General features: G+C 44.0%; 1 protein-coding gene across 2 annotated transcripts in view; it reads right to left on the reverse strand.

Moving 5' to 3' along the window:
• CA10 (carbonic anhydrase 10 (inactive)) overlaps positions 1-19,105 on the reverse strand; it is an 812,800-nt gene that overhangs the window by 207,113 nt on the left and 586,582 nt on the right. For both annotated transcript variants that reach the window (XM_085614410.1, XM_085614411.1), the window contains exon 4: positions 8,982-9,167. In XM_085614410.1, coding sequence (XP_085470536.1) covers positions 8,982-9,167 — 186 coding nt within the window. The remainder of the gene's footprint in view (positions 1-8,981; positions 9,168-19,105) is intronic.

The following is a 19,105-nucleotide window of genomic DNA, read 5'->3' on the forward strand; positions in this document are numbered from 1 at the left end:
TACGATCGTATTATTTCAAATATACTCAATATGCCCCAAATCAGGAATTTTGCTTCTAACCTCAAGGGCATAGAGGATATTTAGTGCCAAGCGTAATATTTAAGAAAATAATATACGATCTTTACTGATTCGGAGCTTTGTTTTCTTTCGACTCAGCCTCCTAGCAGCATTTTAGGAAACGAGACGCGCTTCAACAGGAAGTCGCGTCTCCTTTCCGACGTCAGTTTCCCCTTGTTTACTCTGTGTCCTAGCAACACCCTAAGAATCGAGACGCGCTTCAACAGGAAGTCGCGTCTCATTTTGGATGTCAGTTTCCATAGCTACGCTGCTTATACAAGCGCGTTAGCTTAACTGACACAGACGGAGCCTGATACGGAGACAGTGCCTCTGAAAAGAATACATTGAAAGTCATTTGATGCAAGATCGCCACTCGGTGGCCTTCTTTTCTACTGAAAATATCTAAGAAGTTCTAAATGTGCTCCGTTTAGATTGCAAACAATTTTTAAAGAGATTTCAGCGCTGATAGAACCGTGAGTAATCACTGCCAGGAGGAAATACCAACACCTGCTTTATTTTGTCACGGACTAGCATTTTCAAGGCTACTCCTTTAACCTTTTTTGGTTATAACTATACTTATAGAAATGAATCCTGACACTAATACCCCCCAGACAAACAAAGAACATCTGGGGGATAATTTAAAGAAATTAATCGATGAAGAGGTCAAATCATCAGTTAGGGAAGCAGTTAATGCTGCCCTACTGAAAAGGAAAAGAATTTCTCCCACACAAGAGACGTACTTCTCTCTTTCTGATGGCGATTCCCCCTCTAGCAGTGTACCCAAGATTAGGGGTAAAGTACATCAGAAGAAAAAACACACGAAAGAGGCATCCACTCATGCTATTGGAATTGGTAGCCCCCGCGCTACAACAGACGCTGGTGCTCATAGCAGCACAATAGAGAGATCCCAGTTTCCTGGGACTGGGAGAAGAGGTGCCCTTAGCGGCATTATAGAGGATGGTATTTTTTATAATACCCATGATTTTATTGATGATTACGACCTAGAGGAGGACGAATTTATTTTCGATCCACAAGATACCCCTGAGGATCTTGATGAAGATTTGGATCTACCCTCAACTTCCTCAATCACTGTTAAAGACTCCTTTGGTCAAGAGATGTTCAATCCCACTGCCATTCGACACCCTCGCAGCAAGGAGTGGTGGCCTATGCCTCACGTGGGTAAATAGTTACCAAAATGGGTAAGAAAACCATTGGACAGAGATACACGCAATTTATTGCGTAATGAGTGCCCTCTCCCCTCTTCGGAGGACAAGATTTGCAATACACCCAACCTTGACCCAGAATTGATCACCTTCCTTTTTAAATCAGGTAGGGACCCTAGAAAAGGAATTGAAAGATGGCTGAAGCAATGTCAAGATAAACTTCTTGATGTTCTGGGCCCACTTTCAAGAATACTTGATATGACTGAACAGGCCAGATCTAACAATACTCCTATCGACATTGAACTTTTGAGGGGATGGGCTCAACGCGCAATTTGTTTTGTTGGAAATGCTAACGCCAACTTAATCACTGAACAGTGGAAGGCTGTCGTACTTAGAACGAACCCCAAATTCGCGGACCTTTCCACGATAGAGGACATGTGTGATGCTAAAAGCTTGTTGTTTGGTGATAACTTTGTAAAATCTCTGGGCAAATACGTGTCCACCTTCAACGCATTCAGTAAGGCGCAATCCAACATGCACAGAGTTTTTGGGGGAAGACCACTTTTTGGAAGGGCTGACAGGAGGGGACAACCTGTCAGCCGTGGTTACTTCAAGTCCCAATTTTACCCTCAAGAAGGAAGAGACACTCATCCTTACAGAGGAACCCGATCAAACTTTTTTCCCCAAAGAAGAAGAGATTCAAGGTCCCGTGGCAGAAGATCTAGGTTCTCTAACCAATCTTTCCAAGGTAAGTCTGAATTCTTCACTCCCTTCCCAAGTGGCTGGGAGACCCATGGGTTTTAGAAACCGTAACTGGGTTCAAGATAGATTTTTGGAAGGAACCCTTCCAAAAGAAAATTCCAAAAGAAATTATTCTAGACAAGGAAAATTCAAAATTAATAGAAATTGAAATGTCTCAAATGCTAGACAAAAGAGCCATTATAATAATCCCACATTCACAAATTTCAAAGAGTTTCTTAAGTACCATTTTCCTCGTCAAAAAGACGGACAAGGGCTGGCGTCCCGTCATAAATCTCAAATTGTTAAACAATTTTCTAATATACAGACATTTCAAGATGGAAGGTATCCATCTTTTGAGGGACATCTTGCAAAACAGGGATTGGCTAGTAAAGTTAGACGTGAATGACGCATACTTTACCATTCCTATGCATGAGGGATATCGCAAATACCTTCGTTTCACTTGGAAAGGAATTCTTTATCAATTCCAATGCCTTCCTTTCGGCCTATCTTCAGCCCCTTGGTGCTTTACCAAGGTCCTACGTCCAGTAGTCCGTTTTCTCAGAGAGAGAGGAATTTGTGTAATAATTTATCTAGACCATATCCTTATCATGTCTCAAGACAAGTTGGAAATTACGGAACATTTAAATACAACCATGAATCTCCTTCAAGACTTGGGATTCATCATAAATATGGAAAAGTCTATCTTGATTCCCTCACAAGACCTACAATTCCTTGGTTTCAACGTTCTTTCCAATTTAACCCTCTCTCACAAGAAGGTTACCAAGATAAAAAAACATATTTCTCATACTCTTTCCAAAGAATCTATCCGTTTAAAAGATCTGTCAAGGATCTTGGGACTCCTTTCATCATCTATCCAGGCAATATCACCAGATCCTCTCCACTACAGGGGTCTACAAAGATTAAAGGCATTGGGCCTGAGGAAGGGGCTCTGGTACGAGGACTCCCTTCCTCTCTCACAAGATGCCCGAGAAGATCTTCATTGGTGGTTGAAAAACCTCCAAGCCTGGAACGGGAAAGCTATCTTCGGGAATGTAACAGACTTTACCATAAAATCAGATGCGAGCAACCAAGGATGGGGTGCCCGCTTAAAAGACTTAGAGACCGGTGGGAGGTGGTCTCTGGAAGAAAAATCCCTTCACATAAATTCTTTGGAGATGCTTGCAGCTCTGAATGCAATCATGAGTTTCAAGGAAGTTTTAAAAAACTCAAACATACTGATACGCTTAGACAACTTCTCAGCTGTCTCTTACAGCCGCGGTCGGTAGTAGGAGTAACTGCAGGGCGGTGACGTGGGGAGGGGCAGGGTGGGGGGTAGTAAACTATGGATTCCGGAGGTTTACAGGTAAGTTAACATATAAATTAATAAAACGAATTTCGTTGCGTGCACTGCATCCCCAAATGCGATGCTGTGCATGCAACAAAATTCGTTTTATTAATTTATATGTTAACTTACCTGAAAACCTCCGGAATCCATAGTTTACTACCCCCCACCCTGCCCCTCCCCTCCCCACGTCTCTGCCCTGCAGTTACTCCTACTACCGACCGCGGCTGGTCTCTTATATAAATCGGGTTGGGGGCGCAAGATCAAAAAACCTGTCAGACCTTGCCAAAAGAATATGGTATTTTTGCTGGGAACACAAGATTACCATAAGAGCAGAATTCATCCATGGCTGTCAGAATGTGAGAGCAGACTGGAACTCACATTTCCTCCACGATGCAAGCGATTGGAAATTGAACCCGGAGATCTTCTCACAGATCCAAGAGGTTTGGGGCCCGATACAATTAGACCTTTTTGCCAGCAGGTTGACCCACCAAGTAGAGAGATACTTCAGTTGGAGACCAGACCCATACGCATCAGGAGTGGATGCATTTCTCCAATCTTGGGAAGGGGTCAAAGCCTACGCTTTTCCCCCCTTCTCAATGATTCAGAGACTATTGTGGAAGGTCAGACTCGAGTCTTGCTCAATCATTCTGATAACCCCCTTCTGGAAATCCCAGGTTTGGTTTCCGGGGGTGATGGAGTTAACAGTAGACTTCCCTCTTCTTATTCCCTCATTCCCGGGCCTTCTCAAGGGACCAGACGGAGAAGAACACCCTTTAGTCTTAGAAGGGAAAATGAACCTTCTTGCTTGGAGGATATCAGGCATTCAGGAAGATATTCTGATCTTTCAGGAGAAGCTAAAAGCCTACTGGAAGATTCATGGGCTCCAGGTACAAGAAAAAGATACAGGGGCATCTGGAGAAAATGGTCTTGTTGGTGCGTGGAGAGGGATTTGGATCCCGTACTTTGTTCTCTTCAACAAATAGCTAACTATCTTGCTCATCTCTTTGATTTAGGTCTTTCCTTTAGAACTATCAATTGCTATAGATCTGCAATTTCTTCAGGTCACGCTTTCATTAATAACCTTTCCATCGGTAGCAACTCCTTTGTCAAAAGAGTTATGAAAGGTATTAGACTAAGAAGACCTCCAAAGGCACGTTACCATTCGCTTTGGGATGTTAATCTTATTTTTAATCTTTTCCTTTCCTGGCCTGTCAATGATACACTCTCCCTTAAAAGGATCTCAATGAAATTGGCTACTCTCCTATGCCTAATTTCCTTTAGAAGGGTTTCTGATATTAGAGCACTGGAAATTTCTAACAGATTTTACTCATCTGAAGGGGTCCATTTTGACATCTGGAAAAGAACAAAAACAATGTCTGAATCCATCTTTTATCCTTATGTCCATGAATGTGAAAAACTATGTGTTGTAAATTGTATGAAATGCTATGAAAACAAGATTTCAAATTTTAGAGCTATTGGTTGCAATCAACTCCTTTTATCTTATGTAAGACCCTTTTAAACCTGTAAGCTCAGCTACCCTTGCCAGGTGGATAAGGATGATTATGCACGAAGCTGGAATTGACCTATTCAAATTTGGAGCTCATTCTTCAAGGGGTGCGATGGCTAGCAAAGTATTCTGGGCAGGAGGTTCTCTTCCCAAAATACTTAAAGCAGCAGATTGGTCTAACGCAGCTACCTTCTCTAAGTTTTACTTGAGACCAATTGAGCATGTTAACAGTGTAATCCTACATAGCTTTAACCCCTTTTGTGCGCACGACGTCTCCCAGCCGTCATGCATTACGGTGGGCATGTGCGCACGACTGCCGGGAGACGTCGTGTTCGCGAACGCCGTTTATTTCTCCCGCACAGCGGGAGAAATAAACCCGCACACAAGGGGTTAAACATGCATAATGGTAGCCTCCGGTCTTGTAATGAAATGACGATTCTCCAATTATTATGCAGAGAGAATCTTGATTTCATTAAAGACAAACGTAGGCTAACATTATCCCACCCTCCTCTCCCTGAAGAGGTTTGGGTTCAAATTCATTTACATCTTTGATGTATTAATAATTTTTCTGCTTTTAGATTACTATTGTAATACATTATTGTACATTACTTTAATAGTCCTTATACATTTCACTATACAATGTGCCTTCTTATCCTCAGACAACAATATTAAAGACTAATTGGATTTTCTGGCGTTTCTTCAAGTTGTTCAGCTGTGTCAACGCAGCCCACGAGGAAGATGAGAGCCTACACAGTCTACTCATCATATTGTCAACATTCTACTTATTATGATGTACTTACATTCTTTAAAGGGCTTCATGTTTTGGGCAGCAAATAAAAGTATTTGCATAATGTTAGCCTCTGTTTGTCTTTAATGAAATCAAGATTCCCTCTGCATAATAATTGGAGAATCGTCATTCTCTGTTATAAACTCCAGGGGGACACTATGGCCCTTATTTATGGGGATTTGGTGTAGGGCAGCGCCGGAGTCACCTTGCTTTGCTGCCCTACAACAAAGTGAAAGGGTAGGAATGCATAGTATTTATGCAATACCATACATTCCAGTCCTTTCTCCCTTTGCTGGTACCATTTTGGCTGCCTAGCACCATATCAGGCACCCTTGCACCACACGTTCAACTGCAGCAACGGCGGGCCCTTGTTGCCGCACCTCACATCAGTTCTCAAGAAAAATAGAGTAATTCTCGTGCAATCAACCCCATACGCCAGCCGCTGAGTGGCGCTACTGTGCTCCAGATCAATACAACATGAAAAAATGAAAAAAGGGGGTGCACAGATAAAATAGTCCAATGAGCCTCAATGTTATGTTGTGATATCCTCTTTATTTCAAAATAGGTTTAAAGTTGATAAAAGGATGGTCAGCCAACGCGTTTCATTCCCTCAAGGGGAACTTCATCAGGTCTTGAGTCAAGTTTATTTGTTCTTAACAAATGGAACAAGTCTCGAAAGTTTAATGGAATATAGTGTATTTCACTTGCATTGCAATAGTCGGTAGTCGTACGGTTAGAGATCCTAGTATGGCGGCATGTCGGAACCCCCTTTTTTCACCCTTGCACCACAGTGCAAAGGTGCCTGTGTTGTCGACAGGATTGTTTTTGCACAGGTGCACAGAACCAATCCTATGAGGCATTATCCTCTTTCTATTTGTGCTGCAGCATGCAGCAGACGTAGAAAGAGGAAATAACGAATAATAAGGAAATGTCTCCTTGTTGTGTGTCACTTCAGAAGGTGTAAAGATTTGGTGCTTCCCTAGGCTTACATACTCTTGTAAATCTGGGGCAGAGTTAAAATCCATGGGTGTTGCGTGCGAAAACCCACCTGGACGTCCATGGAATTCCTCCTGAGAGCAGAGTAAGGCAACACAGCAATTTGCGCTGCCTTGCCTTATTTTATATGTACGAGGCCATTCAAATCCATGCATGGAGGCTTTGCGTGTCCTCATAGATATGAGTTTGTAATCTGTGCCACCGGAGTGTCCAAAAACGTCATGCTCCCATGGTGCAGGGGGCTTGTAAATTAGCCCAGATATGTTTGTAACTAGTATTTAAGATACAGTTTTCCTGTAATCCAGCGTTCCTAGGAGTTTAGTTTTCCTCCTTTACTGGAACACTAAACCAATTGATTTCTTTCCATCTTGGTCCTCCAAAGGATCTTTATAAGTTGCACTGAGAGGAAAGAGAGTTAGCATTTCTTGTCCAATCAATGTCCAATTTCAATCAACAATAAAACCAATTTGGCCACGCAATGACGACTAGGAATCGGTAGCCAAGTTCAAGGTGTTTATTTTAAATTAGTAAATGAGTTCAAATAAATCACTCTTAAGACTAAGCTGTAGAGCTAGTTGGTGGCAACAGGGAGGCCAAGCCTCCTAAAGAGGTTTAGGCAAACTAGAATTAAACAAACAAGGAGCTTGGTTCCTGCAATACAGAACAATAACATGAGAATCTGATTCTCAGATACTAATCCCAATTGGTCTTTTTTGTATGCATTATCAAAGTTTTCCAAGCACAGACCAAGGCACAGAAATACTCAGAGTTCAGAAATCAAAAAGTTCCATCGAAAATGATAGGGATAAGGTACAAGAGTATTAGCAACACCAGCAGTAGCATTGTAGAAGCTTGATCAGGAGTCTTCAGTAAGTTGACGTAAGTGTCAGTCTAAACCACACTTTGGGAAAGCAATGGGACATAGGGGAATATCTTGAAGAGTCCATTCAAAGGGCAATGAGATTGGGTAAATGATTCGGGTAGGAGTCAAAGGAAGGTTCTACATAATGTCTGCAGAAAGGGGTTCGGCAAAGAGTCTGTAAGGAAAGTCCAAAGTCATCTGCAAGATTCAGGGGCAAGTCTCAAGAAGTTCTGGTCAAGTTCAACAGTGTAGTCGATTTATAATCCACAAGTCCGTAGGACAACACCCCTTTGGTTGCATCATCAATAGAAATCATTTTTTTTGGTTTCAATCTTTTTGTGGATTCACAAGTCACACACAGCAACAGTAGACAAAAATCCCACACTGGACAAGGGAACACAACCTTGATCATACAATTAGGCTAGAGCCTATTAGTCTTTTATTCGTCCACAGGTTTCTCATGTGCTTGTAGTCAAATTATTTTCCCAGGCATGTCTCTATTGCTGTTACAAGACATGTATCTATTGTGTTATTCACCACTGTGACACAGGGAAACATGGCGTTAGGCCTACAGCTGTAAAATAACTTTAAACAGGGAAAAGATCTTCCTTTTAAATATTATTAAGTCGCTCCAATGTAGGCCTTTTAGCCCACAAAGAAGGGTGCATGGCATCCAAAAGTGAAATATGTAGACATTTTATTATTTTATGTCCTTGCAGTGACAATCAACCGAAAGCTATTTTGACTGTGGAAGGCTCGGGCCTTTCTGTCTTTCGGCTGGTGTGATGCGATGTTTGCCTATCTCCTGGATGTATACTTTTTGGAAGCCCAAAAACAATAGATAATTATAGCTGCACAAGAATTGAGGCAACATTTCCAAATCACATGAGGTTAGATCGGAATGAGAAATTACTTCCTCAAGGCCTTGTAATTTCTTCACTATGTTACTATTTTGAAAAATTGATTCATCAATGACTTGCAGTGGAGTTTTACATCAATTCACATTCAAGCCATATTTTAATTATGTTTGAACCATGTGTGCAGTGTGTTAGAGCTGGTGCTAAAGTTTACTCTATTTGTGCTGCTTTTCTGTCAGCTCGAGCCAATGTAAGATGGACCAATGTGCACCCCTTGAACTTTACTTCCTGGTGCTATTCATCATTTGTATTCTCATGTACTAAATGCCATATTTGCCAGGAGCTTAAGGTACGCCGCTAGATTTGCACTTGTAGAATTCATGCTAGAAACAATATTAGGGCATGTAAACGAGAAAAGTTGTGGAGCAAAATTGAATGGAAGGATACCATACAGTTCATCACAGAAGATGGTAAGAATGGAAGAATGATAGGACAGTTTTAACTTAAGTTTGCAGGGACATCATACAGCACTCTATGGTATTGGGCACATTTTTATAAACAACACTGTTATTAGCCTCATTTTGCAGGATATGTAATTATTCACATACTAATATTAGGTTAAAAGTAATGCTAGAAGATTCTGTCATTTAATTTGAAAACACGTACCTCGCCGGAGAATGGCTGTCCATTAAGAAGATGCTCTGACCCTTGGCTGTCTTCACTGCCGAAGTGTAGCCGGATCTCTTCTAGGCGATGACTGTAAGTCATTGGCCCTCCAGAAATGTTCACTAAATGTTCCTTGTCCACTTTTAAGGAAACATGCCTCCCTGTGTTGTACATTGTTCCACTGACCTATAACAAATAAAATAATAATCAGTAATATTTACATTTTATTTTAAAAAGTTATGAAACGTACGGAATACTATAATACGTATTACAAGCATTTATGTGATGGAAACCCGGACCACACAAACAATCTTCAAGAGACTATATCAATGCACTGAGAACATTGCCCTGCCGAAATACGAAAATGATGCTTGCAAATAAACACTCTGCTTCTCAGAGAAGAACCGCATCATTAGTAAATTAAACATATAGATTGACGACCCCCATCCCCCATCGCCTCATCAGAGCCACACTAGACATCTTTGCGTGGAGTCCTGTGAACATGTTTACTCCTAGACTCACAATGCTGCTCATTCCCTGGGCCTCTTCCCACCAGTCTCCTCGTTTACATCACCTTCTCTCTTCTATTGCAAGCAGCTCCAGTCACACACAGGCAGCTCAGGTTGGTATTGCTTGCACATCATTTTACCACAACCACTTCTGACAGGCGTTGAGAGAAATAAACTTCCAGGTTGGCAAACATCCTAGATCACCTGGCCATGTACCCCTTGAAGAAATCGAAGCCAGTAAGCAAATGGCTCAAGGAAGATCTAATAGACATTCTGCACTGTGGAAAACTGGGCCACAAATATCGAAAATCCGTCTCCACCTCACACCATGACACGAAGGATCCTCCTACAGGGAGTAAAAAGAGCTATGCTCAGGACTAAACAGAAGTTAACTCCCAAATCATGGTCTAAACAGAAGGATATCCATATCTTTCACCAGTAAAAAAAACACTCACTAAGCCTCACCGCCACAGTGTTCTCACTAGTCTTTCCGTTCCAGTTAATAAGCATCTACACGCCTGTTTTGGGGCGATGTATATAGCCCTTTGGCCCAGAACTGATAATATGTCATCGCATGTACCCCATCCTTTTAACAGAAAAAAATACTACGCCTGAATGCTACTTTCCACTTGAATAAATGTTCTTTTAGGTCCTCTTCCTCATACAACCCCTGCACAGGATACAGCATAACATCCCGTGTCTTCTCCTGTAACCACAGTTACCTTGGGTATTTTTTTTTCCAAAGGTCTTGTCCCCTGAATACACCATTATTATACTATTTTTCAAAAGAAAATCGATTTATAACCACATATACCCATTTGTTGTATAGACCATACTTATCCTAGCTGTAACAGGTAAACTAATGTAGAGTCCTACCACCAAGTAATAGCAAAAACCTCATTCAGTTCCGTAATGAACTAAACTTTAACCAGTCCAATTTCAGATTGGCTCTGGTGAAGGGGTCCACTGCCCACCTCTTGGAATCTCGCTGTAAACGCTACACTACCATTGGTTCTAATTCTCCTGGGTCTACCCGTCACTAAACACCATGCGTTTTCAAACGTCTGGGATCATTATGAGGAGTCTGAATAAGCTAAGATTTTTCTTCTCACCCCAAAGCCAATAGGTAAACAATTAGGTTTTCATAATTTCAGCAGACACTTTCTGCTTTAAAATCTGACAGGTCTTGGCCTTCTCATCCCTTCTGTTTAATGTCCCTTTCAAGAAGACGGCCAGATGTGTATGTATGAACACTGCAGTACAATGGAAGCAATTTCCAGGACTTAATCCACTAACATGGTGTTGGGTATGGCTGTGAAACGGAAGATATGAATTCCCTTGAACGGGTCTAAGGTCAAACTTTCCTGCCAGCCACATCTCCAGAAGGAATTCTGGTGCAGACTGACTCTCTATCTAACACAATAAGATCTGAAATCTCGGTGTTCTATTTGTCCACAAAATCTCAGTTGAAGACCAAATAGCCCATGTCGTAAACATGGCAGTGTCACTTTTTGCTTCCCCAAACACCTTATCAGTTTTCTCAGTAGCCATTTGAAGGCATCACTCATCTCATACTTAGGCCCAGATTCTCATAGCCATGAGGCAATGCAACGCAGCACCCACAGAGGAAGCACTGTGTTGCATGAGAGAGAGCAGCAGCTAGCCATTGTCACAGAGATACGGCACTCTCCTCTCCTCTCCCTAGCACTGGCGCTGATTCACCTGCCCAGCCCCATGCACTCACCTTTGCGCCATAGCGCTAGGGTGTGTGCCTGAGTCTACCATAGGTTTTGTACTGATAGACCATCCTTCTAGTACTAAATACTATGCGTAGTGACACTGCAAAGCATTTCCTACTTTGTATGTTTGCTGCACAGTGCATGACACATGCAAAGTCATAAAAGCAAAGAGAAATTACAAAATATCACCTTTTAATGCCTGCTTTCAAGTGGCGTTTCTTTTGGGCCCTAAACCCTGTCTGCCAGTGTTAGTAGATAAGGTTTAGCATCAAAAAGCCTGGGTGGTTGCATGGGACTACCCTGTACCCCCTATGTAATGCCCCCGTGACGCAAAGTAATGCAAAGCAGCTTTTTGTGCTTTTCCATACAAACCAATACAAATACCAATTTGTGTTGGTTTGTTAATCCAGGTTAATCCAGGTTTAGCGTCGGGTTTGCTTTCAGAAACTAACGCTAACCAGGCGCTAAACCTTTGAGTTTTCTGGGCCTTAGTGATCTTCAGTATTGCCTACGGAAATGCTCTCTTTACAAGAAGCACTATCTTGTGCAATACACTATAAGCAGAACTATATTCACCCTCAAACCTACATAATCATCCATCCTGCCCAGCTGAACAACCAATGGCTCCCTGCTTCGGCAAGACTCAACTTCAGAATGTGGTTCATCACCAAAAGCTCCCACGGCAGGATCTCAAAACCCCTTCCAAGCTGTCCATTGAGCTCTGTAGGCGCCAGTTATCACAAAGGTTTGGCACCTGACTGGTTAATTGTTTCAAGCAATATCCCTTCAGCTTTCAAACAGCTCTAACATCCTTTCCCAATCCTTAAAGAATACCAGCTCTTCTTTTCCAAAGATTACAACTAGAAATATGAAACACTTTGCACATCGAGTCCACAAAAGTTTCCTCTTTTTAACTGAGACTCACATTTCACAGTCATTTGTCTGTGTGACCTGCCACACGCACTTTGAGGCTTTCTCTGTGCCCTGTACGGGCAAGTAAAGTGCTGCAAACCTCCACTTGCAATGCAATACAACCCACTGAACAGAACATTATAGAGAAATATTAATGTAGTAAATGCAATGTAAGTGCTCTGGGCATTATGAGACACATTGCTTGAGGAGCACCTGCCAAAATGCATGTTTGTGCCTCTCTTTGCTCGCCCTGCTTAATTTAATTTTTAATGGGAAATCCTTCGCTGGAAAAGATCCTTTTCTAGTGCTGTGACATAGAGGGAAGAAGTCCAGCTTCCAAAGGGAGATTTCACTGCTCGTCTGGCCTGTGTCCCCTTAAAAAATAGCACCAGGATTACACCCCTGCTTGGGGGCCATAGAATATAGATCACTGAATATATGGATAACATGATTTATCTCCACCAGTATGTCTGAGGGGGGCTTTGAGAGTCAGCATGGAGGGTCCCAAGCACTTCCTCAAAGTTTTCCCACTGAAGGTAGGAGATATTGACTACACTCATTGTGTTGCGTCTCTTCCAAACAAGTGCAAAATCCGAGTGCTTGATGAAAATGCCACTTTGTGCGGTTGTCCCTGCATGTATACAAGCAAGACACTTCATTCAGCACTTAACCATGGTACAGAATTTGTCACTAGGCACACACTTATAGTCCGCAGCTGATTCACGTGCTCTGCACCTGGTGAAAAATCCCAGTGGTGCTCTTATACATGATGCTTCGCTAACGAATTCCAGGCTAAAGTGCGCGCCTAAGAGGCACAGTCCAGTCTATATATGCTTCGCCCTTAAAATACATCAGTGTCGGCAGCAGTAGCAGAAGGTGTAGCACCCTTTCTAAATTCCCATGCCTTCAGATGGACCGCTGCACATGGCACATATTGAGGTGTGGAAGCAAGGGCAGGCATTGGGTGGGGGTCCATGCGGTATCACTGTTTGACTCTCTTATGATAGGTGGATTACCCTGGCGTGGAGCCAGTCAAATGTTACATCATGCTTCTGAAACGTTGGTGGGTCTAAGATGTGCCATTAAATGCTCGACTTGCAACTGGCTACATCATTTGTTAAGCTTACCTAAGACGGACATGCAGGCAGCTGGGTGCAAGTCAATTTTGCCTCTTTATTGGTATAATGGATGGGAGTGATTTATTTACACATTCAGAAACCATTTATAACATGGCCAACTGGATGGGAATCAGTGACAGAATCCGTTGCCTGCCAGTGTTCTGTCACTTAGCCAGCACACATTGGATGCCGCCAGTCCCGTGCACATGTTAGCCCTCCCCTGTCAGAGCTGCTGGGAAGGCTGGGGCATCACCCCGAGGGAGGCTGGAGGGGATGGAGCAGCATCAGAGCTGAGGTGAAGCTGGAGACACTCGCCTTCTGCCTATTCTGTTAAGACAATGCCACCCAGGTATGGTGGCATACTGAAACACATCACCAGCAGCCAGTGGTTTTCACTGTGGAAAATGAAGGGGACACCCACAAAAAGGGTTGGGGAGTAGGAAAAGGGCTTGCTCCACAAGGAAAATCATTTTTCCTGTGAACAGAGAAAGCTTATGAATACTCTTTATCATTATATTTTATTTCCGTAAATAGTAGTTCATTTGACTAACATTGGTGTCTTTAATATCTGGTATAAGCATCGCCTTTACTGTTTTGTGCTCCATCTAGCAGACTGCATAGAAGGAATCCGACACAAAAGCTGTGCATATAGTTCAACAATACCTACAAAAAAATAACACATCTTTTAAATAAGAGTATATTTTTGTAATACGGTGTAGATGTTGCAAACAGTAATATATACGCAAACCAAAACCATGTATTCACATTTTTATCAACTGGATCCGAATGCAAGTTGTAGAGTATGAAGATTACACAGTGTTTATCATATAACAATGTCATAATTAATCAGTTCAATTACAAGACATTCCTAAGGCTGAAGTACCCAACGCACATCGTCCCTCCTAGTTATATTGTGTGGATTCCCGCTGACACCTCAGGGGCTTGAGAGAAGCAGGGAATGGTCTCAATGCAGCCCTCTCCAGAGAGATCCCTAGCCAGTGAGACTCAAGCTGCTGGCTGCCTGAACCTCATATTGTGTATAGCATCCAAGAAGCGTTTGAATATATGCTTTGTATAAGATACACACTTTCTGTGTATGATTGTATTATCCATTAAAGAGACGTTATTACAATGACTGTCCTACTTGATGTCTCACTGACATAGACATGGCCAGCACCCTGAAAAAGCATGTTTATATGTACAAAGCCCTATTTGCGATTCGGTAAGCTATTACTGAACCGCAGATTGGGTTTGGGAGACGCTATTAGAAGGAGCGTGCCAATCCCAATGGGTCACAAATTGCAACCTGAATTATATGAATATTAATGAGGCAGGTCCCTTACGACCCATTGGGAATCACAAACAGTGTAAAACACACTGTTGTACATAGCTGTTTGTGATTTCCTATTAGGAAATCGTAAACAGAAGTCTATGTACATCTGGCCCTTATAGACTCAATTCTTCAGAGAACGCTACATCTTAAAACAAGAGGATGCCCCCTGGAATACTATGCTTCTTGCAAATGATCCTGACCACATGCTGGGGCTCCCAAAGGCGTCTTGGCACTAATGTCTGCTAGATGTCACGTTGATTCTGCTTGTTGAGTGGCGTAGATGTAAAAAGCCAGGTTTAGAGTTGTTTTCTAAAGCAAAAAAAAGTTGGGCTAGTCTTTGAGGCGCCGGGGCATTTTGTGCCAAAGTTTGCAGGTGGCGGAAGTAAAGCCTCTGCCGCCCCAAGATGCTTTGCTAATTTTAGGAGTCTCTACTGTTCTTAATGTAACTGAACGAAGGGCTCTCTTAGCTGTTTAGCATTTGAATTTTGTGTTAAGGTAGTCAGCCCTGTCTCATGAAGTGATTTGTGGGCAGGGCATAACACCTTGATGGCTATTCGCTCCCTAATGGGAAGCCAATGTACCTCCAACATTGCTTGAGAGGCTGATTTAAATTTTGGAATTCTCATTAAGAGGTGGGCTGCTGCATTTTGTAAATTTGCAGCTTATTCAGAATTCGTTGTTGGGCGTCCATGTAAAATGCATTGCAGTAATGGAGTCTGGAAAGCACCAGGCCAGTGATTACTGATTTTTGTAAATCAAATGGAATAACTGGTACAATCTTTCTCAGAGACCTTAATACATAAAAGCAAGTGGATGTGAGCTTGCTTATCTGGTCTTAGAAAGTCAGATTTACATTAAAGAGTTCACTAAATTCCTGACTTCATTGACCGGCACAGAGAGGGGGCCCAAATGTTGGGGCCACTAAGATGTGTTCCAAAAGAAAGAGTCTCTCCTGAACAAAAGGTCCTCAGTTTTCTCTGAGTTAAGTTTAAGACAATTTTCTCTCATCCAACGAACAACCTCAATCAAATAGTTGTTGAAGCATTTGGTGTGTCGCAGCCATCCATTGAAATTGACACTGCAACCTGCGTAGCGTCTGCATACGAAATCATTGAGAATCAAAAACAGCGGATCAGCCTGGCCAGGGGGACACATAAGCATTAAAGAGGATGGGACTCAAAGAATCATTTTGTGAAACACCACACGTCAAAGAGAAGGGCTGCGATGTGTACTCTCCCAGGGAGACGGACTGTTCTCTATCTGAGAGAAAGGAACGCAGCAGTTCGAGTGTCGGTCCTCCAGTACCCATGACATCTACGCGATCTACTAGCACTGTGTGACTCATGGTGTTGAAGGCCGCGAATAAGTCTAGCAAGATTTCCACAGCATTTCCTCTGTTGTCAACAATTGATCTAATTTCTTCGGTGGCAACTATTTGAGGTGACTTCATGCTATGATTTCCCCTAAATCCATATTACGCAGTGTCTGATACTTCATTTTCATCCAGGAAGCTAGGCAGTTCAGAGTTAAGATGCCTTTCGAAAATTTGAGTTGCCATTGGTAAGTGTGATTTAGGGCGGTGACTTTTTGCCTCATAGGGGTCGAGAGAGGGTTTCTTTAACAATGGATGGAAGGGGGGAGGAGCCAAGATGGCGACCGAGACGGCAGCGTAGATTCCCGGCTCCGTGAGCCTCCGCACCCCGCACGGATATCCTGCAAGAGATCCTTCTTCTGCACCACGAGAATGTGTCCGTAAGTGAACGTGGCAACCGACCGCGTGACTCCGAGGTCTCTGACTGCCACACACCCGGAGAAATCAGTGATCGAACTTTGCGGCCCGTGCGGTCCCGAAGCCGGGACCTCGAGTGGGCACCTCGACCGGGTGGCAGTTGAACAACAGCGGCCTGTTGTGCCTGGGTGGAGCCGGTCCACCGGAGTGGAGCCCCCCTCGGCCTGCATTTTGCAGTGACCGCTCCCCTCTACTGAGCGCTGCGGACTGAGGACATGCCCGGGTGTACGATTTCCGGATTCTGTGGCGTTTGCCCCTGCCTTTGTTGGTGAGCTGCCTGGGCGCCGTCCCTGGCCCGCCTTGATCCTCGCGGGCTGCTCCCGGCTCTTTGCGGGAGATGGTCCGTGGCGGAGGCGACTGTTGCCTGTGACCGCGCAACGGCTGGATCTGTGCCTGTCCCGGGATCTCTGTCTCCAGCGACGTGGCCCTCGAGGCGTTGTTCCCCGGGTCCTGGCCCCTATATGAGTCGGGCCTTCCCAGCGGCCATCTTGTCATTATGCAGCCGGCCATCCTGTCCGCTGGGACGCAGCGGGACTGGGGGTGTGTGACTTTCGGGAGTGTGGCGGAGCGATCGGAGGGAGCCGCTCTGGGATATGGCGACCTCCTGGAGGCCCTGGGTGCCCTCCATTACTCCTTCGCTCATGGCGCCGAGGTCCTGGGGGGGAAGCTAGATGGTGTGGTAACAGCGTTGGGACAGTGGCGGCATGCTGGTCCACGGATACGCAGTGGCTTTCCACACTGCCCACAAGAGAAAGATGTTGTGGCCCCCCCCACGCTTAGTGTACAGCCGGACACTTCGGACCATATGCTACCGTGTGATCGGCCAACGGTGAACTTGATCGGCTCCGGAGGTATTGGACCTGCGCGGAAGATGGTGGCCTTGTCCCGTGCGCGGTCTCTGGCGGCCCAGGGACACTTTCAGCACCGTGTATCTCATTTGGCTGCTCTGGCCTCTCAGGTCCTTGTGGGCAGTGCAGATCCTCGGGCAACACTGGAAAAGATGCCCCTCCATGAAGCGGTCTGTTCGGATGCCACGAGACTTCCACCCCACCTGTGTGCGGCGTTTCCCAACTGTTTTTGGACACTTCTATACCTTGGGACATTGGACATGGTGCTGGGTCAAGGGGCAGGCATGGGCAGAATCGCAAAAAGTGGTCAAGGCTGAGGCTGATCCTCCGAGGGGGGTCACTTCATAGATAGGCGGACTCATGGTTGTGCGCTCCCGGGGTCATTCGAACAGTCGGTGTGCAATGCCTCCCATCCCCCCCCCCCTCCCCTATTTTTGTTGATATACTCGGCTTGGTGCCGCTGCTTGTTTGTTGGGGGGAGACCTCACCGTGCGGGAGGGAGAAGCCGGGGATATGTTTTGATGGCCCTCCTCCAACTTATTATGTTCTCTCCGCCCACCCGTCCGGGTGGGCCCTTTCTCACTCTCTTTTTCCCTGTCTCTTCTATATTTCGGGTCTAGTTCCAGGGCGACAGGCACACTGCTGGGGGGTGGGGCCATACTCATTTGCAGAGGTGCAGGGTGGGGGGATGGGGGAGGGGACTCTTTCGTCTTTATCTTTTTCTCCATGGCCTCCTTTTTCTCCACTGTCTCTTTTTGCCCTTTTTTTTCTGGGATCAGTGCGATACACCACCCGGCTTGTGAATCGTTTGCTCTTCATGTGTGCCACAGTTTCTGGGGGGTTCGCTGGGCTTTAGGTACGGGGACCAGTAGGCGCAACTCTCTTTGATGTCTTTCCCCATCCGTACTTTCTCGCGCCTGCACCATCGCCTAACTGTATTGCTGCTAATTGTTTGTCTCTTATCCTGGCCCTTCTCACTGTTGGTAAATTGTCTGGCACCTGATCCTACTCTTTTGTTTCATCATAAAATGAAAAACCTTCTCTTTCCTGGTGCCCTACCTGCGCGGCTTATTGGCCGGACTATATTGAACTTAAGATTTCGCTCTCCGAGGTGCCGCCTGTGTTGACATTCGCTTGTTATTATCCTGATTATTTAGCGGCCGGCCCCGAGGGGTTGTAGGCCCATACATGTAAATGATTGAAACATCAATAAAGGTTTTTCAAAAAAAAAAAAAAAAAAAAAAAAAAAAAACAATGGATGGAAGGATAACTTTTTACAGACTTTATGAAATTGACCCTTAAGAATAGTATCATTCAATAAGTCGGTAGAAGGGACTGTTCATGCAGAATGTTAGGGGGACAGGGATCGGAGGGAGCACCCGACTTTGCGATTTCTATTAATTTGATGACTTCCTCTTCTTCTAGAAGAGGAAACTCATGGAGCTGACTTCTCCTGGTTCCTAGGGGTTGCGTTTTGGAACTGGGCTGGATGATATTGCGGCTGACTTCAAATTCAGAATACCATTTCCAAGGTTAGGAAAATGTGTGCCAGTTTACCACATTAGGATTGACTGGGAGTCATGGATTTGGTGATAGTGGGATTAGAGAGAATTTTGACAGGTTTAAATAGTTCTTTAGAAGATGCGTTTGCATGTGTGATTTTTTTCCATAAAATATTTCGTTTTCTCTGCGATAATCATGTTTTTTTATTCAAAGATACATTGCTTTTATTTCTTTCTTACATCAAGACTATCATTTTTCCTGCACTTTTTCTCCTGCCTACGGCATTTTTGTTTTAATAATCTTAATTTGGATGGAAACCAGGGATCAGTTAGTCAATTTCTGTGGTTTTTAGAACTTCAAAAAGAGCTAACTT

Source organism: Triturus cristatus, chromosome 7 (assembly GCF_964204655.1).
Source record: "Triturus cristatus chromosome 7, aTriCri1.1, whole genome shotgun sequence".
In the NCBI taxonomy this organism is placed as follows: Eukaryota; Metazoa; Chordata; class Amphibia; order Caudata; family Salamandridae; genus Triturus; species Triturus cristatus.